Consider the following 22913-nt stretch of genomic DNA (forward strand, 5'->3'; position numbering starts at 1 on the left):
CAGACCTGTACCCCGCTGCTCTATGCGGTTGTAGCTGCCATGATTTATTGAGGTGTTATTAGAGCTGTTGTGTAGTCTTTGATTGCTCATTTTGTGGCAGTCTGGAATTGTGCCTTGTTTCTGCGAATATGTACAGAGTAAGTCGCTGCGAAATTCTCAATCGTCGTTCTATAAGCGCCGGTTTGTACTCGAGGGTCTAGCGTTAATTTTTCTTGCAAAAGTAAACGACGATCTCGCGTAATTATACTTTTTATATTAGAGGAATTAAATTATATCGAATATCGTATTATATATATACGTCGCGATATAATCGTAATATATATAAGTTATAATAAATTTATTTTATTATTAATAAACGAGTAAAGGTTTATAAATTAAATTAATACTTATTTTTTTAATTAGAGCTATTAAGTAAATTTAATAAGCGATCTTTAATAAACGATATTTGAATTCTATATCTTTAAAGAATTATAAGATTAAATTTAATAATTATTTTTTTATCTAAAAGCCTATATTACGTTCTATAATTTAAAAAAAAAATATATATCTATTTTTTGATTAGGGCTATTAAACGAACTTTAAAGAGCGATATTTAAATTCTTTACCTTTAAATATTTATAAGATTAAATTTAAATATTCTTTTTTTATTTGAAAGCCTAAATTACTCGTGTGGCCGAGAAGTCTATCATCTTGGCAGTCCGGCACGGGAGTACCCACCAATCAGACTATCTCGTTCCTCCGCAATTTGACACTGAATCATGCCTATGATCTATAGCGCTAATCTATCTAAGCTAGACTGCCAAGATGATAGACTTCTCGGCCACACGAGTACTTAGAGAAGAGCTCCCACGCCAAGCATCTAGGCGAGCTTCCTCAGGGTCCATATCTTAGTCTGCTCGGGCGTCGTCGGTGTTCTGATGTTGACGACGGCCTTCAGTCAGGGTGCGATAAGCGAAATATGCGTGATAGCTATCTACCTATAGGCTCTCCAATAGCTACGACTGCAAACATTGAGTCGTCAATACTAAAGTGGACTGTCCAAACCCTAGTACGAGTAAGAAGACTTAGAAGCTCTCTGCGGTCCAGTCAATATTAAACAAGCAGAGAGCGGCGTCTGTAATTTTAAAAAATATAAAAAAAAAAAATAAAAAAAAAAAAAATATTCGCTAATCGCCTTATACTTTAGAGTACTGGCATTTGTTCCTGAGCTCGCGCTAAAAAAAATTAAAAATAAAAAAAACACATAGCGTTAGTAAAGCCTCACTATCCGCGATTAAACTATCTCTAATATTTTTAGCTTTTGTAAGGTTATTTTATATTATTATTTAATATATCGCAGCTAATCGTTATTCTATCTTCGCAATAGCTCTATTACGTTTACGACTTATAAATAAATCTCCCTTTTCAATCTCTTAAGCCTTTTTCTTTTGTATTTTTTATTCTAAATAAGCTGCTCGTGCTATCAGTCTAATAATATGCTGTGAACTAAAAAATGCGTAACTGCTATAAAAATATATAAAATATTAACTACACGAAATAAACAAACCACTAATATACCACATAACAACATATAAAAATACTACAAAGACATATTCACCTCCGTCCTACATAAGTTCTATTATCATTATAAATCCCACTTAAACCCAAAAAAAAAACAAAAAAACTGACATCTTGCTAAACGCATTACCGCCCATTTGCGGATCTAGCTCCAAGCATGTCGACTGGTAGGTCTAGCCGACCAAGTATGCTGCACGGATGTCCTCACGATAACCAGTCAACCGACACCGTCGGCGTTGTCTCTTTCTGGAAAGATATCCAGCTTCTCCATCCCTGCATTTCCTTCATTTTCAATTCGTTGACGCCTCTGCCTCGGCTTTTGCAAGACATTTAATCTCATGACAACTCTGTCTCCGTGCGGCGCATTTCATATGTCGAAGATCAATTGATTTCAATTCCGCCAATGCTTGAGCTTTGCTTGCCTCTGAAAACGGCCGAAAGACCTCCTTGTCGCCACGCTGAACTTATCGGCAATAGCCATTCGCCTCCCTTCCCCCACTTTCTTGGTGAATACCCTCGACTTTGTGATGATTTGACGCTCTGGTGAGATTAACGTTCACGCGACCACGATTTGCAGATCTCTTGGCGCCACTCAGACCCCGCATACCCCTAAAAGTTATAGTTGGAAAGGTGGGGGCGCCTCGAGTTCCACGCGCTTGCGATGCCAGCCATCCTATTGCCTCTTCAATTGTGACGCAGTTTAAACATTTCATCCAACCCTGAATGGGCTCAAAGCCGGCTCCAAGCCTAGGCCACTTTCCTCCTATTCGGCGGCTCATTCTCTCCTTCCATTGCTGGAGACCTCGCCTGTCACGTTGCCCGTGACTTTTTGCTGCTTCACAGTTGATGCATACTGTGAAGCTTTTGATGTCTCCGCCCTTGGGTCGAATGATTTTGATTGATCTCGCCATGGCAAAAGCGGGGCCAGGCACGGGCTGCCAGAAGCGTGCCCCTGGATTCTCATCTTATAAGAGGAGTCCGGCATGGTCAAGGTTTCCAACCCTCAGATATCCCTTCGTCAACATCTTCTCAAGACCCAGCATCTGCAATCGCCGCAGGCAAGCTCTTCCAACATGAAGCGCCTCTTCTTTTGTTTGGCCATACTGGCATCAAGCGTCCGCGCCATCGCGATCAACATGGCCCATGCCCGACGCTTCGAGGAGACGGGCACCGCCAGCACAACCATTACTAAACGTCAGGATGACTGGGACGTTGAGCGCAACGAGCTGACTAGTGTCGCCGGCGTTGGTTGCAAACCTATCACCGTCATTTTTGCGAGAGGTACGATCGAGCTTGGCAACGTTGGCGAATTGGTTGGCCCGCCCTTCTTCAACGATCTCGACGACTTAATCGGAGCAGACAACATCGCCGTGCAAGGAGTAGATTATGCTGCTACCATTGCGGGTTATCTGATTGGCGGTGATCCTGGAGGAGCGCAAACAACTGCAGATCTGCTGAACCAAGCAGCGAGCAACTGTCCGGATACGCAAATCGTATTGAGCGGGTATAGCCAAGGGGCAATGGAGGTTCATTTAGGAGAAGCTATGGTGAGCGAGGAGGTAGCGGCGCAAATTGCGGCTGTGGTAAGTCGAACTTTGGCTAATGACTAGGGATCCGATATTGACCTGCAGCAATAGGTGGTGTTTGGAGATCCATTCAAAGGACGTCCCTTCCCGAACGTGGATTCAAGCAAAGTCATGACTTACTGCTTCAACGATGATTTCATCTGCGACGATCTTCCTGTTGTCGACACTTATCACCTTGAGTACGTTGTCGATACTCCTGCAGCGGCGACGTTCGTACAAGGTCTTGTCAGCTATTGAAGCCTAAAGCAGTTTCTTGGCGGGTTCAGCACAAGATGTCGCAAATAACCAATCTTCCTGTACATATTTTGCCTCGACGTATTCTCTTTTGACCTTTGGGTCACGAGATGGATGCGCCCCTTGCTGTGCGAAGCATGCGAGAATGATTGTACATAGTCGCGTTTCGTCCATCAAAATGCAGTCCGACTATCCTCAATCTAGAGCAGTACCGTATGGCTTCTTGAATTGGCCTTGCATCCAACATCGGTACATCTTCAATTGCTTCTGGCGATTGACAAGCATCCTTCTGTCCACACCCAAACTCACAATCTCAAATGTGCTCTTTGGGGTTGGTGAAGGGGTATGTTCGGTTCCAAACACTCCGAGCGCCCTATCCGGAATCACTTCGTCACCAGTACAGACCTCATCTGTATCCTTGGGCTGCTCGTCTCTTGCCGTACCGCTGCTAACTGATCCATCTTCGCCGTTGGCTCCTATCTCTCGGTTTACGGTTCCCGTGCCTCCCCATATCCTCTTCAATTCAAGTTCTTCGAAGAAATACACCCTCGTCCCGTCTCCCCTGATATAGAAATTATCCTCCAACAACCTCCCCTTCTTGAACCTCACCTGAGTGAGATCTCCCTTCCCGTAGTCTCTAAAGCAAACCTCTCCACCAGGCTTCAGTACCCTCCATACATTACTCACGGCTGCATCCCACTGTTTCGGACTCAGCGCACTGAAGATAAAAACCAGCAACACCACGTCCACACTACCTTCCCGGACTCCAGGTGGGAGGTCCTCACTCGAAATATCCCATACAGAAGCTTGCATGTGCTCAGGGTCGTAAGCTGCATTAGCTCTAATCAACTCAACGGCCTTCTTCGAGAAATCGCAAGCATGAATCATGAGTTCCTCATTGTCGTTCGCTTTTAGAATCGGAAACGCCGTATTCCCCGCCCCAGCTCCCACCTCCAGGATGGTGCTCGGTCCTGCATCTTTTGCAGTCAGCTTTGAAAGGATAGGAAACTCCTGATGGAGCCATTTCCGATCCTTGAAGAAATTAGATGTGTTGTTTGAATAAAATTGGTTCCACCATTTCTCGGGATTGTTATTGAAGCGGGCTTTGTCGAAGTCCGAGACCGGAGAGGCACGTTGGAAAGTGTACTGGGCTTCGCAGTGGGTATGGTAGGCAGAGTCAGGAACTACGTGGTCCCAGGCGTTGAACTCGAAGACGTCGTCTGTAGGTTCGAGGTAGCGGGAGCCGAATTTGAAAGGGTCGCTGCGTTTGAGATTGTTGGTCAGATTGTGAGAGCGGTGCGAAGGAAGCTCGGTGGGAGTTTGTAAGGGTATGCTTTGAACTGATGATTCCATCGTAGGGTTCATTGAAAGCGAGGAGATATCCGGAGGAGGATCCTGACTGGAGGCTGCCATTGTCTGATTCTACGTCGCAGACTTTTTTGCTTCCACCGCGCTGTGTGTAAAATGATCTCGGTATCCTTTGCTTTACGAGAGCATCAGAGCAAGAGGAAAAGGACAAGACTTTAGGGAAACCTAATCAGATGTTACAAACTGTGCACTGAATTAGGCAGCCTCGATATGTCCCGAGAAGCTGATGCACAAAGCCATAGGCTAAAACTGCTGGATGCACTTGTTTCTGGCCGGGGTGTACTTAAGATCTCCTCTTTTAGAGAGGCGAGTGAGTGTTGATCTTGCGAGAGCGAACCTCGAAATTTTTAATACTGTGCAGGCATGAGCCCTACAACATACTTTACATTTAAGGCGAGAAATCTGCTGCGCGGCGGACCGGCCCAAAGGCAGCCGCGCCTAATATTCTTGCGAAACGGCGGCAATCGGCACTATGTCCGATGTCGTACGATCTACGTTATGTTGTACCTCCCCCTCCACCAACGCTTGGAGGAGAGCTGGGAACCAAAGACAGCTTGTCGAGCCTTTCCTAGGATGGAGGAACTGAGCCATAACACCCGTTGTAGGGATTATGCGCGGCCGGATTCAGAATCACATTCTCTACACGCAGTGACATAAAATGCAGCAAACCATGGCAGCAGTCGAGCCAAACACTCTCGAGCCAAACACTCTCCTCGATTCTTACAGGTATGGTTTTTCAACATTGAACCCACAATCCGTCGCCTCCAAGTCCTTCAAAACATATCTCTTCGGCTACCCAATCGCCCACTCCTTAGCCCCCTTGGTTCAATCCACCCTGTTTAAAGAGCTCTCTGTGCCATGGACCTACACGCTCTTCGAGTCTCTTTCAGCCGCCGACTTCTTGTCTAAGCTTAAAGCCGCTGACTGCATCGGATCCGCCATCACCATGCCCCACAAAGTCACCTTCGTCCAACATGTTGACGACCTAACCCACGAAGCCCGCGCGATAGGCGCCATCAATACCGTCTTCCTGCGTCGTGGCGCGGACGGCTCAACTCGCTATATTGGAACCAACACAGATTGCATCGGCGTACGAGAAGCCTTCCTACAGAACATTCCAGGCATACGCGCACAGAGCGAAGGCCGACCTGCTTTGATCATTGGCGGAGGTGGTGCATGCCGCGCCGCGGTCTACTCATTATGGAGGTGGATGGGCTCGAGCCGTATTTATCTGGTCAATCGTTTAGAATCCGAGGTCCACGCGGTCATCGCTCACTTCGAGACGGTTCCTGGATTTGCGGGAGATTTGGTGCATGTGCAAACGATAGAAGCGGCGGCGGAGCTTGAAACGCCAATGTTGGTTGTAGGATGTGTGCCGGATCTTCCGCCTAAGGAGAGGGGCGAGATTTTAGCGAGGGATGTTGCGTTGACGTTTCTGCGGAGACCAGAGAAGGGTCATGTGCTGGAGATGGCCTATCACCCAAACCCGATCACCGCATTCTACTTACTTGCACGGCAAAATGGGTGGAATGTGCTGCCGGGGACCGAGGCAATGATCTATCAAGGCATTGCCCAGCAATCACTGTGGATGGAGAAGCCAAGTGATGAATTCCCTGTGCCGGAGGCGAGAGAGGTTATCAAGCAGGCATTGAAAGTGACGCATGAGAATACCGACGGGCTGTAATATATGTCGTGCAGATGAAAGTAAGGGCTAGGAAGAGGGATAATGGCAACCAATTCCATCATCCGTTTTGTCTCTGTGTTCTACACACCAAGAAACCTGAACACAATTATTAGCAGCACCGGCGTTCTCCTTCCCTTGTCATGTCTTCGAGTCCTCATTAAGCATTTCCTTCTGCAATTAACATACGTTGTGTATATCCAAGCATACATTCTCGATAAGTAAGTTCAACTCGATTCGCATCACTTGAACTCGATTGATATATCCAAGGGTACAACACAGACAAAAAGAGAACGCCATCGGCAACCCTACCTACCTGGCCACGCCGTCGCAATGCTTTGGTTTTCCAAGGGCTACTGCACCCCACCCCATCGTTGTCCCACGACTCTCTTTCTCCACGAGCGTGCTCTTGGGGCACGGACGGTAGCGGATCGCTCATCGTCCGCGAAAACAACTCGGCCGATATCCAACCTTCATAACCCAGGCCTCGGCTCGGTAATGGCTTGAAAGACAACAATGATTCAAGTAGCCTGGCTCCTCGAACGCATACACCAGCGCATTCCGCGACCAAGGCATCATCGACCCTTACCGGATGGCCAAGGCGCACGCAGTCTTTCAGCATCGACGACTTGGACATAAAGACAGACCTTTTTCAGGTCAATGGTGCGCTTGAGCTCCTTCAAACTCCGCTTCAGCACCGTGTCTGCGTCAGGAATCATTTGTCGTCTTCGGAAGTGGGATCGGCCCATTCGCGCGCCCGCGGCGTTGAAGGTGTCGAGGCACCTGCCAAAAGTTTGGTCTGTCAACTTGGGCGACAATGTCCCAGGCCTGCTCACAGGTGTCGCCGTGCGTGCTGAAGCACAAATTTTTCGTACGCAAAGCGGACCACGGGCTCCTCGTGGAAACCCAAGTCGGCCTCTTGCAGATCCTGCACGATGATATCACCTGCAGGGAGGAAATTGGCGGGGATCTCGAGGACGTCAGAGGTGGGGCTTTTGGACGGCCAGGACACGTTGGCTTCCATCCAGCACACCTTCGTGATTGCGGTGTCCCCCTGTTTCGACACATAACCGGCCCAGATCGTACCTTTTGGTGACTATGAAAGGTTTATTCTACTCGCAAGATGCCTCGGCCAATCAGGCGCCTCGCCAAGTGTACAACTGGCGTATATACGCCCTCGCCTGTTCCTCGTCGATGGGAGCCGCCATGTTTGGATACGATTCAGCCTTCATCGGCGGCGCATTGACGCTACCCTCCTTCCAAAAGCGCTTTGGCCTGGAATCTGCCCATGGGACCAAACTTGCCAACCTGAAAGCCAACATTGTCAGCACTTTCCAGGCTGGAGCCTTCTTCGGCGCCATCTTGGTGTATCCCGTAACGGAAAAATTTGGCCGACGACTAACGCTGCTCTTGTGCGGACTTTTGTTCAATTTGGGGGCCATCGCGCAGCTAGCCTCTAGCGGTCACGTCGGTGCGATCTATGCCGGACGCGTCCTCACAGGTATGCCGTCAACAATTTTGGACTTGCAACATACTCACCTTGAACTTGGAGGACTTACGTATGATTGATAGGACTCGCTGTCGGTGCATCCTCCTTGATCATCCCGGTTTACATCTCCGAGTCCTCACCTCCTGCCATCAGAGGCCGCCTAGTCGGCCTCTTCGAGTGCTTCCTCCAAGTTTCTCAAGTCATTGGTAAGAGCCTTCTAGAGATTATCGAACTTCTGGATCTGATCTAAACCTCGTCTAGGTTTCTGGATGAACTATGGAGTCAGCCTTCACGTCCCAAAGACCCTCGACAAGCAATGGCAGATCCCGTTCAGCTTCCAAGTCGTCCCCGCTAGCCTTCTTGTCATCCTGATGTTTTTTCAACCCGAGTCCCCTCGCTGGCTCGTCAAAGCAGGCAAAGCGGATCAAGCTCGACGAAACCTATCGAGACTGAGACACCTCCCGTTGGACCATGAATATATTTCCTGGGAAATTAATACCGCACAGCGTCAGATCGAGGCCGAGAACAGCTTGGGAGCCAATCGATCCGTTTGGGCCAAGGTCCAGCAGGCCTTCACCCTCCCCGGGAACCGACAACGTCTGCTTATCGGCATGGCCTTGATGCTGCTCCAGAACATGTCCGGCATCAATGCACTGAACTACTACTCGCCGGCTATCTTCGCGGCCATCGGTTTCAGCGGAACCGACGTCTCGCTGCTCGCCACAGGCGTCTTCGGCCTCGTCAAAGCAACCACGACCCTGATCCTCATGCTTTTTCTCATCGACCGCCTGGGACGACGCCGAGCGATGCTGATCGGGTCGTGTGGAGGCATCGTCGCCATGTACTATCTGGGCGGCTACACCGCCCAGTCACATTCGTTTACATCCGAGCATGTGCCGAAGGATGGCGGTGCTTACATGGCGATCCTCATGGTCTATCTCTTTGCCTTCTTTTACGCGCTGTCGTGGAACGGCGTGCCTTGGGTCTTCTGGTGAGCAACAAATGCACATTCTCGCACGATCGATCCTTCGCGGGGCGACCCGGCCACAGCGCTCCCTTCCCCCAAAAGCTTCCCCCTGCTGACTGCCTTCGTACAACACATAGCTCCGAAGTCTTCCCCACCGCCATCCGCTCCGTCTGCCTAGTCTTCACCACGTGTTCCCAGTGGCTCGCCCAGTTCATCATCGTCTACTCGACCCCTTACATGATGACCAACATCACCTACGGCACCTTTCTGCTCTTCGGCACCTCCCTCGTCGTCGGCATCGTCTTCATCTACCTCTTCTTCCCGGAAACCAAGGGCCTGTTGCTGGAGGAAATGGACATTCTTTTCAGTCAAAGGGGCCCCGCTACCGCCAAGAGACGAGAGACCGATCGCATCATCCAGGACAGACGCAACGATGGACATGCGCAGGCCGTGGTCGCGGAGAAGTGGGATGAGAAAACCGATCCAATGATTCATGTGGAAGCGGTGTGATGTCTCGACGATTTACTACTATTATATATTTTTCTTTCATGCTGCCTTGTTACGAAAACAGTGGGCACAGTTGCTGAAATTCTCACGCCCTAATTCTTCCGTGACGACCTTCACAGACGATACAAAAGAATGCCAGCGCAAGCCCGATGAGCGGAGCGGAGTCGGGTGGTATAGAAGCAGAGACCATCGAGACATTAAGAAAACGAAAGCGAGGCGTTATGTGCTAGTTTCAAAGCGCATTAAAGTGATACAAATCGACCTTGACAGGATTAGCTAAGACTTGTTGATAGTCCTATCCTGCTCTTTGCCATCCTTCATATATCTATATCAACGCAGCATTTTTGGCTGGGATAACCATCCCGGGCATGGCCGGGCATACAATTATAATTGATCAAAGATCGTAAGCCATCGACGCCGCGCTTGTAAGCATTCCTCTGTAAAGGACGCCATCGACATCCCATTAGTGTATTATTGCCCTGCCCAGCGTCGACCCGGCTGTTGCCGGTTTTTGTACTTGGCGAGATCCACAAGACATTCAGGTGTTGTGGCGGAGGCATCGGTACACCTGACAGGCGAAATTAACTCTAATAAGAAAGCCGGATATCCACACCTATCCCCAGCGAACTGGGAAGAGGATGGACAAGGGCAGAGACAGAGGCAGCGACGCATTGACATGGCTACAGCGATAGCGAAGTCGCAGTAAAGTCCTCACCGGGCGGTCGAGCCACCCCAACCCATATTAGGATACCGTCAACTGCTTCTTTGGATGCGCCCTGTGGATTGACGGATCTCTTGATAGGGAATCTGCTCAAATTTTTGTCATCTTAAACCCGGCAAGATTAATCCTCGTTATGATGAAAAGGGCCGTGGCGATGGCACAGCTCACACCCCCAAAGACTTTAGCGTATCGGAATGAGCCATCATGGGTATCACCGATGATCTGACCTCCAATTGGTGAGCCGGTCAATGCTGCAAAAGCTGCAATCGTGAAGATGGTGCCCGTACGAATGCCGATTTCTTGAATGGGCGAAACTTGTGCGCAGAGTGCCGGAGTGAGGCCAATACCAGCACCTGAAGCAATACCGAACAATGCGGCGAAGACGATAATGGCGGCGTTACCGGTTGCTGGCAGCCATAGTGCAAGAATGAGGATGGTCGTGAAACTGCTCATAACGACCATGACATTGAAACGACCAACCTTATCGGCAATAGCATTAGGAACAGTGCGTCCAATTATACTGGGCAAGATAAGTTAGTAGCGCGTGCTAACTTAATGCGGGAAAGCACTAACCTTGCGGCATTCAAAATCGGAACGAGGTAGTTGGCAAGACGCAGAGACATGCCGTGCGATTGCGCCTCCACGACGATGAACGTGAAGGGTACGAACATGCCCCCTAGGAAGATTAGCTGCTGTGAGGAAGATCAGGCAACAAATGACTCACAGTAGAAGAAGAAGACTGCCGCGGTCAAAAGCGAGAAACTCGGCACCTTCAGAGGACGGATGAAAGCCATTAAGCTGAATGGGCGCTTCATTGGGGGAATTCTCGAGCGCACGGTCAGATTTGCGAAAGTGAGCAGCGCCAATATCAGGAAAGCACAGATACGCAACGTCCAGCCAAAGCCAACTTCTGGAATCAGATGGATAATCATAATGGGGAAAATGACGCCGCCTAGCGAAGATCCAGCTACGACTAGGCCAAGAGCAGCGCCTCGCTTCTCAAAGAACCACGTTGATGCCTAGAAACATTTGAGCGAATGGCCAATCGAGCAATCACAGTGGGAACTTACACAAGTAAACGCGGGATAGAAGACCATGGATGCTCCGATAGGAGAGCAGATGGCTTGGCTGAGGAGGAGTTGATAGTATTTTGATGAAATGCTCGTCATCATCAAGCCAAAGACGTGCAAAAAGGTGCCGACCAGTAAAAGGTAGCGGGGCCCGTATTGATCGTAGATTCTGCCAACGAATGAACCACCAAAGAGCATGAAGAAAACTAGCAATGTCAGAAAGATTGGATGATATGACGAGAATGACCTACTTTGTAGGGCGGGGATCCAGGAGACGTCAGATGTAGTGTACTCTTTGAGCTGATGCGTCTGATAGTATTGCTGGAAGACCCCGACACAATTGATCCAGCCAAAGGATACGAAGAGACAGGCAGAAGCGCCAGCGACGGTGAGCCATGCTTTTGCACCCCCTTCCGGAAAAGATTTGGGATCCGTCAAGGGATTCGGTGTTGGCTTGCCGGCCTTTTCTGCATCTTCAAGCTCGGCGTCAGAAAGTTCCTTCGACTGCTGGTCACTGTTTTTCTCCAAGCCTTCTACAGAGACTTGGGAATCATGACCAGTGTGAGCAAGTTGAGGGTTGGTTTCGGCCATTGTTGTAAGGGAAAAGCTGCATGCAGTATTCGGAGGATTCTTAAGAAGATGCTTGAGAACGTGCTGGAGGGTATTATAGGTTTACAGAGATTAAAGAGAGAATTCGGGTTCCAGACTCGGCCGGACGGAGTCTTCGGTCGGGGTTAGGAGTTTTAAGGTTAATCTGGTACTTTAATGCAGGGTCCCTCGGTGTTTTCGGTGTAATCTAGAAGCGAGTTTCCATCCGAGCTTCTCAGTACCTAAGAGACTGAGTGCAGTATTACAGAGTACAGTGGTTAATAAGGTAAGGTAAGGTAATGCAGTAAGCGCGTCCCATAGGACAGTGAATCAGCAAAGTCACACAATTTACATTAAAGTCGGGCTGTCATGCTGCACAACTCCCATTCTCCATAGTCCATACAGTGTGCAGATGGCTATGTACCATGTGATCATGTGCAGGAAATCAGGGTGCAAACCAGGCCATTTTGGAGTTAGTGTGGGGGGCATGTCTCTAGGAGTCCGATTACAAGTAAATTCAAGCCGAAATCTTTCTTATTGATGAGATGTCAAGCCGGAAGTCCTGCATATGCAACTAGCATAGCAAGGGTGCATCAACTGAAACTTCTGCAAGATGTCATATTGACAGATGTCGCCTCGCATGAAGGGTTTGGCGTGCCTAGACAATGTGCAGGATTTGCGTTTGAATGAAGCCCTATTTATAGGGCTTATTAGTACTAAGGTAAAGCAAGGTACTTTAGAGATCCTCCAGATCCCTACATGGAGATGTGTGTGGGAAAGCGGTCGTACGCTTTCAAGCCTACAACTACGGTAGTATAAGTTACTGTTTACCATAGTGACGGACTACTAGTGATCACCTTTTGGTCTAGTCGTAACGAGCAAAACCCGTCCCGCTTCTCATGGCCGACGTCTGGGAGCTACCTTACGGTTAGGGCCACTACTAGCGCGATGCAAGACGTTGAGTGCCGACCTTGAAATAAAATACTTTAAAGCCATTCCGTGCCGAACTCGTCTCAGACATCGAGGAGTCTGGAGGAGATTGGTCCTATAGCGAGCGCCTCTACCTATGCCAATCCGTTTGTGCCTATCGTCGGCAACGCAGGTTGCTTCATTGACCCATGCTTCTCTTCCCGGGTTCATTCAGCGCTGGCGAGTGATCTCTCAGCTGCCGTGACGATCTGTGCGGCTAAGAAAGGTGACCTCAATGAACGCGCCGCTGCGGAATGGTATTCGAAGAAAGTCGCCGAACAATAAACTCGGTTCCTGCTTGTTGTTTCAAGCGCCCTGAAGCAAATAAAGGCACAGGACGAGCCTGTTTTGAGTGACATGGATGAGATGGGATTTGAACAGAGCCTTCGCGTTTTTCAGACCAAGTATGCCCTCTTCACAGAAGATTCGACGTGATTGTGTTACCCTTGATTTCTAGCTGTCCAAGGAACAGCAGATGCGAGGACCAAATTTACCCAGGACGAGCTCTCCAAGACGGTCGACTTCTGTTTCCAAGCATTCCCACATGCACCTGCTGAAAAGCGTGACGCTGTCCTCGAAAAAATGAAGGGTATCACCAGCGACGGCCCTGGCTCAGCCGACGAGGAAACAAAAGCAGCCGAGAAAGTGCTCGAAACAGCCCTTTCTGCGGACGAGATACGCATCTAAGATACCGCCAGGCTAGGCAGATGCTACTCTAAGATCAGAGGACGCGATGAATATGGATAACTTCTGTGCCGATACTATTGATGGGCTGGCGATTTAGTTTGAAGAGGGGGGACATGGGTCTCGTTAAGCCTACGGGAGCTGCTAAACGTTCTGGTGTTGATGTGAGGGTCTTGATGATGGGGGAGGAGATGGCAGGAGAGGAGAAGGTGGTAAAGGAAGTGAAGGACACCCGAATTCCAATCTCCACTTACTAGAGGAGCGTCTTGACGGAAAGGGAGACACATGTAAGAGAACAACTTGAACTAGAACAAAGATAAAGCATTTACTTGAGATTAAACAAAGTTTTAACAAACAAATTCCGCAAATCGTTATTTCTTTTTTGGCGGAGGGAGGATTCCCTTGTACACAGCCCTACAAGGCGAGATTTTTGTAAACCCTTGGCAACAATTGAATTTCCTCAATCGAAACGTCATGATGCGTATGTGGGGAGTCCACGGAGTTATCGCTTGCCTCGTCTGTCACTCCATACAAACTGACCGCTCCAATCGCTGAGATCCACCCCCTCGCGACACCCACAAGCAACCCCGCCAGCATGAAAGCCACCCGCAGACTTCTGCTCCTCCGCCCCTCTCCCGCCCTCCACCCGCACCCAGCATCCCCCCTCTCGAAACCACGCCCGACCCCCACACACCCCCAACCCCCCTCGAGACCATCCCGACCCTTCGTCTCCAACCCGCTCACGCCCCTGCAGACCCTCACCGCCTCCCGCATCCTCCCCTACCACGCCGCGCCCCTGTACGAGCTCATCGCCGACATCGCCGCCTACCCCGACTTCATCCCCTACTGCACCTCGAGCACCATCACCTCCCTCTCCGCCCCGGACGCCGCCCACCGCAAGGAGTGGCCCCGCACCGCCGACCTCCGCATCGGCTACGGTCCGTACGACGAACTGTTCCGCAGCGCCGTCTACTGCCTACCGCACACGGTCCTGGAAGCCGTGGCCGGAGACGCGGAGCCGACGATCCCGAAGGGTCGGTTGGCGCATTACTACGAGGACCCGGGACACGAAGACGATGCGGAGAAGTCGGCGGGGAACCGGTCGATATTCACGTCGTTGTTGACGCGGTGGACGTTTAGGGAGTTCCCGTTCAAGCCTGCCCCGCCGGACGGCAAGACGCCGCAGGAAGGGAGTGCGAGCGCGCCGAGTAGGCCGAGGACGGAGGTCAATCTGGTTCTGGAGGTGCGCTTCGCGAGTGCGGTGTATAGCGCGTTGAGTCAGGCTGCGGCGCCGAAGGTGGCAGGAATGATGATTGAGGCTTTCGAGAAGAGAGCGACCGTGGTACTGGGACAGGGGCATGGGCCGGAGAGTAGGGCAGAGGAGGATGGTTCAAAGAGGAGCGCAATGGAGGGGGTTACGAGAGGTAAGAACAGGATTATGTAGTATGATGAAAGGGACCATGAAAAACAGCATTGCCTCGGCGTGGAAGGAGGCATCTAGCAGCTTCCGTCACTGGAGTATTCGGCAGGTGCATAGACTTTGTTTGGTCCAGGATTCGCCAATCAGGCATAGATCTGTTACCTTCTGGTTGCTTCGCCTTGAACGAACCTATGATTCATTCCCAAATCAAACGTTACACTCGATCGAAGGGATACGTGGTTGACAGTAATTTGTAAAGTTTAAAAATGTGGCAGAAGCTGCGACCACTGTACAACCTCGAAGCAGCCAGGTGGAAGCAGACGGAGACTTATCACAATCTCGACAATGACAATGAGACGCGCAGACATATATAGAAACCCTGGTATAAAGAATAAGAGATTACTAGGCCACCGTAGCTTATACCCGCCAAGATTTGTAAGTGCCGACGTCGTGTAGCCGTCCCAAACGATACTGATGGCCTCGGCAAAACATCCTATTCCCAGTATGATACCCATAGAGATGCAGGTCCATCGCCACATCATCTGTTCTTCTCTGGTCGGGAAATCGAAGTTCCATCCAATAAGGTGGAGGAGGGAAAAACTTGCAGTTGGAACAGCGACGATGAGGATGATTCGCAAGCTGTGCAATCTGGAGTCGCGATCGTTTGGGATTCGTGGAAGTGGACGTTCCTGAACACCCCAACAGCTGGCAAAAGGCATTTGACCCGAAGTGTATAGGTTGCCTTCAACGAAATCGAGGGGTGTGTCATGGAATGGAGCTTCGGCCGTGTCTCCTGCCCGCACAAGGATTTCAGCGACGCTGAATTCGAGCTTAAGATTCGTGGGTGTCTCGACGTTCAAGGGTTTGTTGAACCAGAAAAACAGCGCCGCTCCAGTACAGGTAATCAGAGCTACTGTGGACAATTCCAGGAGTGTGACCGAGAGGTGCTTGATCCCACGTGCTATGACTTGCGCCACAAGCCAGGCTGCCTGGAAGCCTGCGACAGTCTTCGCGAACATGTCTGCTTTGCTCTTGTCCCAGATCTCTTTCCCTGTGATTTTTGGCACTGGTAGATAGCGTTGCTGGACAAGGTAATGGACCTGCTTTGCAGTGATAGGGAACGATTTACAGTCTGGCGGATGGAGCAAAAAGCCTCCCATGTCGGCGTAGAATGCGTGTATCATTGTCCAATTTTGGTAGCCCAAGGAATGCATGTCAGCAACGGACCTTTGGGCTGAAGCCCATTGCCCACACGCGAAAAGCATGACCAGCTCGGGTGACAGGAGTGCAAGCATGAGCCACCTTGCCCTTCGAAGAAACAAAGTCCAGAGATTATCGTTCTTGGCCGGAACGTTGAGGTGCAACATAACCCAACAGCATATGGCTAGAGTTGTGATGCAACTCCAGATTATATCGATGGTTCCACGCTGGTTCGGCGAATCCACCCAGCCTTTCATGACTCGGTCGCCATTCTTCGAGGCATTGTAGCTCTGTACAGATGCAAGAAGTGTGGGTATATAAGTCAGATTGGCCATACTGTGCGTGTCCTATACATGGAGCCGACAAAAGACAATAAAGTAGTCTGAAGCATGTCTCCTCTGATAACCAGCGGAGCATTTCCTGAAGTCGATGACAGAAATAAAAAATTGCTTTTGATGAGGCTGAGCTGTGGAATTTCCAGATGGAGACGTGGGGCGTTCAGTGATAGGACGAAGCCCGTAGGACGCTAGCCTGAAGTGGATCGCAAGCGCTAACGTGACACACACAAAAGGAGTCCGCGCTTGCATACTCGGTATTCTACTCATTGGCGAGGGGCTTTCTCGTCGTGCTGTATTTAGTTGAATTTAATGGATAAAGCGCTTGCGACTCCATTTGCTATCATGCTGGAACGCATACTGTCTCAGGCAAGAGCATTAAACAGTTGTAGCATCTTGTCGATCATAAGAATGCTCGTGGTGGCGGCTTTCCCAATGGGTGGTAACCCCAAACAGACAACACCCATCAGAAGGAGGCGGGTCCAAGCAAGCATTGAGTATAGTATATCCAAAGACCAGCGGATGCAAAGTTGCTTCGTAATATTTCTCACCCAAGGATTGCGGTCCTTAGCCCAACGCAAATGGGCAGCCACCTCGTTTTCGGGAATTTAGTCGTTTGCGATCCTCTTCCATGTATTCGATACCTTTGCCCCTCAAAGCTTTCGGCCCGATCTCAGTATGAGTCCAACCCTCAGGAAGATATTTGTTTCCATCATCGCCTGGTAATTTGCGACCCACAAGGCGAGTAATCCAGGACCTTGGGCCCCAGCGCGTTGAGAAAGTTGGCTCAACATACCACGGATAGGATAAATACTCGACAGCATTGTAACGTCCAGTGGATTGATCTGGTCCCGAGGGAATGTAGTGCTTCCTCATCATTTCAGGGCGAGGAAGGGCGAGATAACGGAGCAGTAGCTTTCGGACTCCCAGTACGCCATTAATTATGGTGTGATACACCTGAGGGGACTCAGGATACCTGCAATGGGATCAGCTATGCTGAGATTCGCTAACGGGTCAAACCCACATCATGGCCGTCCGTAGTCTTTCCCCTAGGATTACAGAGATCAATTTCTTGCAAGGGTTTAGCAATCTAGCTGGAACATTCATGCAAATAATCTCCAAATGAGAGTCAGCTAGCTGTTTATTAGTAACAGCAGGGACCATGTATGCCTCCTCATATCTTAAGCTCCATGCTTCCACCTCGTCCAACCATTGTAGTCCGTCCTTCCACCCAGGTATTGACGAAGGCAGGATCGAGTATGATATATCCATAGCATCGCCCATGCTCTTCCAGTAGGTTCCGCAAGCACAAAGTTCTAGCTCCGTCAACTTTCGCCACTCGTACTTTCTAACCCATCTCGCCGGCTCTAAAGCGAACAAGCTTAAGGTGTACAGCATATCATCGTTCGTGATCTTTCCAGCCTTTTGATAACCTGCATGCAAGTAGTTCATGCGAGCTATTGCTTGGGTGGCTCTCTCGGATGTTGGCTCGTTGAGTGCGAACTCTAACAGCAGGACTCCGGTGTCTGCTATTCGTTTGGATGCCGTTTCGACATCTACAAGCTGCCCAGTAGCAACGAGAAGGGAGGACACGCTTGGTATTCCGTATGTCTGTGGCTCCACAGTAAGCAAATGTTGGCCTCATCTATGAGCTTTGTTTCACAAAACAATATTTGGGCTTCTTACCTTGAAAAGCGCAAAGATGATGGAGAATCCGAAGAACTTAGGGAATTCCAACTCAGTTAAGTCCTTCAATATCGCCTGAGCATCATCTGTAGTCATGCGGCAGAAGGATGCCCTGCCGGCAGGACTGAACCTCCTCTCTAGACTTTTGGCCCTTCGATCTCGGAGGAGATGAACAAGCAAGATGTAAACCAGCAGGACCGGTACAAGAAAAGTCTTCCATTGTTGCGATAAAGTGAGGCCATATGAAGTCAACTGCATGGCAGCACACAGTTCTTAGAACATAATGCCCACAAGCATCAACTTGACCTCCCCATACACCCTTGTCTGTTGCGGACCGAAAGACATTCTCCCCGCATGCCACGCTATACTCTTTTCGGAAAGCGCGCCCTACGCACCATAATCCATTGCCAGCTCTCTTAGGGGGTTACTTTGCACTAACAGTCTACCTTAACCAAATTACTAGATTTACCGCCTTTTGGCGGTAGCTTTGTATGCACCATGATTTCGAAGGATCAAATACGTCATATTTTAGTGGTGCTTTTTTGAAACGGTGCATTTTTTTATAAGCGTATCAAATTTAATACGTCAATCGGAGGATCTGGTCTTTACGGTAGTAATTATGATTAGTGTACGGTTTTTACGTCCTTGTAATAAAAACGTGGTACCTTATGTGTCAATAGCTTCCTCCAGCTCCATAAATTTGGTGAGTGGTAGAAATTTTTAAAGAAAGATGGTTTCTTTTTTAACCCCCCAAAATTTTTTTTTTTTAAAAATTAATTTTTTTATAAATATATTTTTTTTTAAAAAAAATTAAATTTTTTTATTTATTTTTTTTTTTTTTTAAAAAATTTTTTTTTTTTTTTTAAATTTTTTTTCCCTTCCCCCCCCGGTGCCCAACCCCTCTCCCAACCGTGTCCCACCCCCCACCCATTATTATTTTTATAAAAAAAAAAAAAAAAAAAAAATTTTTTTTTTTTTAAAAATTTTTTTTTTTTTTAAAAAAAAAAAAAAAAAAAAATTTAATTTTTATTTTTTTTTTTTTTTTTTTTTTTTCAAAAAAAGGGGGGGGAACCAAAACAAAAAAAAAAAAAAAAAAAAAAAAAAAATTTTTATAAAAAAAAAAAAAAAAAAACACCCTCTCCTTCTTTAAATTATTTTACACCTCTGAATCAGCCTTGAGTCGCAAAGCAACAGCGATCACAAAAGCGCGGTTGGTGCAGCCCAATGTCCACTTATCCGAAGTATTACGGCCCTAAAGTATGGGATTGTAGAATTGTAGAGCCACTGAGTTATAACCATAATCTCTATAGGAGCTGCCCATTCCCATGAGTCCCGAGCGTCAACAGCCTTGAGATATGGTTCAAATTTCTGAACATCCGCCTGACTGAATGAGTTTCGAGTCCCAGCTCCAGCCCCAAAGAATGGCATTAACCGCTAACGCATTTGGCAGGTCTCATTCTGCTCAAGATGTAAACGTCAATGAAAATGGGCTTGATTCCCTGATTGAACACGATTCGTAGGATCGTGAACTCACCAATAAACCGGGAAAGCCAATGCACTGGGCACATCCCTGATGTTGGATGTCTCTCGCATGTTTCTCAAGATGCTTTAAACCCCATCAATAGTCCAACTAACTTGTCTTGACTCTATAATTGAATACCATTCATCGGTAGTCCCTTTATCTGCGACCAACAATAGGAACTGATTTATCTGGTTTTCCCAGTGCTATGAGGCTAGGACTGTGTTTCAGCCGCGAGGCTTGGATGTGATTTGCATGACCTCTGGCCTTTGTTCGAAAGCTCCAGGTTCGGTCACTGTCTCAACGCTCGGGTGCTGAGTCTTAAGTCTAAAAAAAGTCGGTGAACCCAGCCGGTGGTTACTAACCTCGCTCCAACTGACAGCTCTGGATACGGCCTGGCTCTGTAGTGGGACATGTCGCTCTGCGAGCACTTTTCTCATTCTCAGATGTCTACTAACTACGACGATACATGAATGAGTCCTCCAATATGGATGTCTTTGAAGCCTCAACACCCAGGAGTCACAAGACAGACCGGTCTCGTCTCTGCCATTGTATCCGTTCCTTTCATCCAGTGCTTCTGCGTCTTCATATTTCTCATACATGTCTTTCTCGAAGGAAGGACATATCTCCTACCCAGGAGCAGGCCTCCTTCATATAGCCCCGTGCTGCTCGCACATTGTCGTCCTTCTTCATTCAGCAGAGACAAAGTAAAACTTGTACATCCTTTCCCAGGCCTCACTGTGTTAATACACTCTGGTTCATCGATCCCAATTGCTCTTGTACTCATTTCTGTCATCGTCTGTGACGACGACCGAGTTGAATAGCTTTGCGGCGACAGACTAATTATACCCTATAACTCAACGTCAAAGAAAGCAACCAATCACAGCCCTGGGATCTCGAGGCAACATTCAGAGCACTTGACAACTGACCCCTAGGAAGTGATATCAGAATCCACAATCCAGTGGCTATCAGCAGCCATGCCAGGATTTCCGCCTGTGGAGGATGGACTGCAGTATCAGCCAAACTCGTCTGATGAAGACGGATCGGATTGCCAGTCAAGCTCATCTGAGGAAGACTGGCCGGAGCACCAGCCAGCCACATCTGAGGATGATGATTCGGAGTATCACCCAAGCCTATCTGAGGAAGATGAATCGGACGATGAGCGTCATCGACCACGCAAAACCATCCACATTCACCAAGCATCTGTCACCTTAAACGACGATCATCTGGGAGCCAACACAGACCTCGAGGTGGGAACTGTCATCAGCAAAGGAGAAACCTTGGAGCTTCTTGATGGCAGCTTCCTGAGGATCACGGAGCTCGGATTCGGAAGAGCCGAGAACAGTCCTTCTGTGGTATTCAAGGGCCATCTCTTTAGACCTATCGAAGAATTCGAGGACTACTTGCCTATGAGATTTGGTGGCAGCGAACTAGTCTGGGTTTGCGCAGCAGGAGAGCATGATTCCCCGCCAGAAGGGTACCTGAGGTCCGGCAACAGCAAAGATGTGCTCCGCATCCGACATCTAGACCTCTCCAACTCAGAGTCTGCTTCCGAATCGTTCCTCCAAACTCGAGTCATGGGAATGTTCATAGATCCAAGGCCTCTAGTTTGTCAATGGAAATTAGTGGCTCAGCTCTCAAAGTCGGATGCTAAGCAACCAGAAAGAAGCTTCAAATCAATTATGGATAGAAGCCGAAAGCAGCCGAAAGCCTTCATAGCGCTGTCTAGCCAGGAGCCCTTTCTTGGAGGAACCACATCCGCTGATTGCTCCACTTCTCAGCACCAGCTTGACAGTGATCCGCTGAGAGAAAGCTCAGATGGCGGTCGACGTCGACCCAAAAAGTTTGGGCGTGCCACAAGCAGGAACCTCGGTAAAGAACGTTGCAGAGATGCAGGAGGTAGATACATATTGGCCCCGAACACCAACGGCAACAGGATTGCGAAAGCCACGCGCAACCCTGCTATACACAAGTATTCATATCATCTTGGCATGAGCTTGGCTCATGCGCTCAATATATCATCGGCTCAACGATCAGTATCGGAGCAAGACATTGGACTGCGAGCTTACACGTTTGCAGACGCATTCTGCGGTGCTGGAGGTATGTCCATCGGGGCAAGAGACGCCGGGCTCCGTATCGAATGGGCTTTCGACAAAGACAGAGACGCCATCAATACGTACTCTCTGAATCATGGTAACGGAACATGTAAGAAAATGTCAGCTGAGAGTTTTCTCGAATCTGAAAATGCATACGGAACATCAAAAGTAGACATTCTTCACCTTTCGCCACCATGCCAAGGTTTCACTCTGGCTTGTAGGGGTTCTCCAAGGAATGGAGAAAGAGATAACGAATGCATGACTTACGTTGGCAAGATTGTGGGAAAAGTGGGGCCAAGGATCGTGACCTTCGAGCAAGTGGGAGCAGTTCTCAGCAAACATCGGGAATTTTTCACAACAATGGTGCACGACTTGACCTCCATCGGCTACAACGTCAGCTGGAGAATAATCCAATGCGTGGATTTCGGCCTGCCTCAAAGGCGGAAACGCCTTTTCATGATAGCTTCGTGGTAAGTCATACCAGAGCCTAGCCCAATTTGCGCGAAAGACACGTACTGACATGGCTCACCTGGCATCAGCCGAGGAGAACCACTCCCTGAATTCCCCGAACCCACACATTCGCACCGCGCTTACTGCGACGGATCGCGCTCCCAGCCTTGGAACACCTTTGCAGGTGCTATCGAAGACCTCGAAGACAGCGCCCCAAATCATGTTCAGCAAAATCCCAGGAGGGTACGCCCCATCGAGAACTGGGCACCACCTCACCCGCCAGATTGGCCTTGTCATGACACGATCACAAGCGGTGAGAACTGGCCGGACCACTACAACGGCAAGTACGTGTGCACGGTAAGGGAAGCGGCCTGCCTGCAAGGGTTCCCTGCCGATTACAAGTTCTGTGGTAAGTTGCCGGCTACCAAGAAGCAAGTGGTCAATGCAGTACCGCCACCCGTTGCGAAAGCCATCCTGGAAGAGGTCCAGAGATCGCTGGCGAGAACGGATGCGTCGAGGAGGTCCTGAGATTGGAGGGTTTAGATCGGGTTGGATAATGGGTCAATAAACTGTCAATTCGGCGTTTTCTGGCGTTTTTTGACAATGCTTGCACCAAATCCTGATCATCTCCATCGTATATGCTTGGATATAGATTTCGTTTGTCTCTGGAGTCTGGGGAGTGCTGTCTATGTCACTAAATAATGGACAAAAATAATTGGGATCTGAGATTCTGCCAACACATCGTCCAATTGTTCACGGAATTTCCTGATGGCTGAAACGGTGGGA

At 48.9% G+C, this 22913-nt stretch overlaps 10 protein-coding genes across 10 annotated transcripts; 5 read left to right on the forward strand and 5 right to left on the reverse strand.

Moving 5' to 3' along the window:
- Nucleotides 1–2630: 2630 nt before the first annotated feature.
- Nucleotides 2631–3380, forward strand: HO173_009845 (uncharacterized protein; the record flags this gene model as incomplete). The annotated part of the gene is made up of 2 exons (XM_037311733.1): nt 2631–3140; nt 3195–3380. 2 exons carry the CDS (start codon nt 2631–2633, stop codon nt 3378–3380), a joined length of 696 nt encoding a protein of 231 aa, XP_037161439.1.
- Nucleotides 3381–3572: 192 nt separating this feature from the next.
- Nucleotides 3573–4790, reverse strand: HO173_009846 (uncharacterized protein; the record flags this gene model as incomplete). The annotated part of the gene is made up of 1 exon (XM_037311734.1): nt 3573–4790. One exon carries the CDS (start codon nt 4788–4790, stop codon nt 3573–3575), a length of 1218 nt encoding a protein of 405 aa, XP_037161440.1.
- Nucleotides 4791–5415: 625 nt separating this feature from the next.
- HO173_009847 (uncharacterized protein) lies at nt 5416–6429 on the forward strand (the record flags this gene model as incomplete). Its single annotated transcript, XM_037311735.1, has 1 exon — nt 5416–6429. The coding sequence occupies one exon, from the start codon at nt 5416–5418 to the stop codon at nt 6427–6429; it is 1014 nt and encodes a 337-aa protein (XP_037161441.1).
- Nucleotides 6430–7001: 572 nt separating this feature from the next.
- HO173_009848 (uncharacterized protein) lies at nt 7002–7450 on the reverse strand (the record flags this gene model as incomplete). The annotated part of the gene is made up of 2 exons (XM_037311736.1): nt 7002–7209; nt 7263–7450. 2 exons carry the CDS (start codon nt 7448–7450, stop codon nt 7002–7004), a joined length of 396 nt encoding a protein of 131 aa, XP_037161442.1.
- Nucleotides 7451–7524: 74 nt separating this feature from the next.
- HO173_009849 (uncharacterized protein) lies at nt 7525–9392 on the forward strand (the record flags this gene model as incomplete). Its single annotated transcript, XM_037311737.1, has 4 exons — nt 7525–7927; nt 7999–8121; nt 8177–8906; nt 9020–9392. The coding sequence occupies 4 exons, from the start codon at nt 7525–7527 to the stop codon at nt 9390–9392; spliced, it is 1629 nt and encodes a 542-aa protein (XP_037161443.1).
- Nucleotides 9393–10200: 808 nt separating this feature from the next.
- Nucleotides 10201–11771, reverse strand: HO173_009850 (uncharacterized protein; the record flags this gene model as incomplete). The annotated part of the gene is made up of 5 exons (XM_037311738.1): nt 10201–10630; nt 10684–10786; nt 10835–11129; nt 11181–11386; nt 11432–11771. The coding sequence occupies 5 exons, from the start codon at nt 11769–11771 to the stop codon at nt 10201–10203; spliced, it is 1374 nt and encodes a 457-aa protein (XP_037161444.1).
- A 1766-nt stretch (nt 11772–13537) lies between these two features.
- HO173_009851 (uncharacterized protein) lies at nt 13538–14865 on the forward strand (the record flags this gene model as incomplete). Its single annotated transcript, XM_037311739.1, has 2 exons — nt 13538–13642; nt 14176–14865. The coding sequence occupies 2 exons, from the start codon at nt 13538–13540 to the stop codon at nt 14863–14865; spliced, it is 795 nt and encodes a 264-aa protein (XP_037161445.1).
- Nucleotides 14866–15101: 236 nt separating this feature from the next.
- HO173_009852 (uncharacterized protein) lies at nt 15102–16376 on the reverse strand (the record flags this gene model as incomplete). The annotated part of the gene is made up of 1 exon (XM_037311740.1): nt 15102–16376. One exon carries the CDS (start codon nt 16374–16376, stop codon nt 15102–15104), a length of 1275 nt encoding a protein of 424 aa, XP_037161446.1.
- A 567-nt stretch (nt 16377–16943) lies between these two features.
- On the reverse strand, nt 16944–18320 carry HO173_009853 (uncharacterized protein; the record flags this gene model as incomplete). Its single annotated transcript, XM_037311741.1, has 3 exons — nt 16944–17352; nt 17401–17987; nt 18063–18320. 3 exons carry the CDS (start codon nt 18318–18320, stop codon nt 16944–16946), a joined length of 1254 nt encoding a protein of 417 aa, XP_037161447.1.
- A 2238-nt stretch (nt 18321–20558) lies between these two features.
- Nucleotides 20559–22655, forward strand: HO173_009854 (uncharacterized protein; the record flags this gene model as incomplete). The annotated part of the gene is made up of 2 exons (XM_037311742.1): nt 20559–22147; nt 22217–22655. 2 exons carry the CDS (start codon nt 20559–20561, stop codon nt 22653–22655), a joined length of 2028 nt encoding a protein of 675 aa, XP_037161448.1.
- Between the last annotated feature and the right edge of the window lie 258 nt (nt 22656–22913).

The sequence above is a fragment of the Letharia columbiana genome (assembly GCF_014066305.1).
Source record: "Letharia columbiana isolate WasteWater2 chromosome Unknown Sc0000043_s0, whole genome shotgun sequence".
Classification (NCBI taxonomy): domain Eukaryota; kingdom Fungi; phylum Ascomycota; class Lecanoromycetes; order Lecanorales; family Parmeliaceae; genus Letharia; species Letharia columbiana.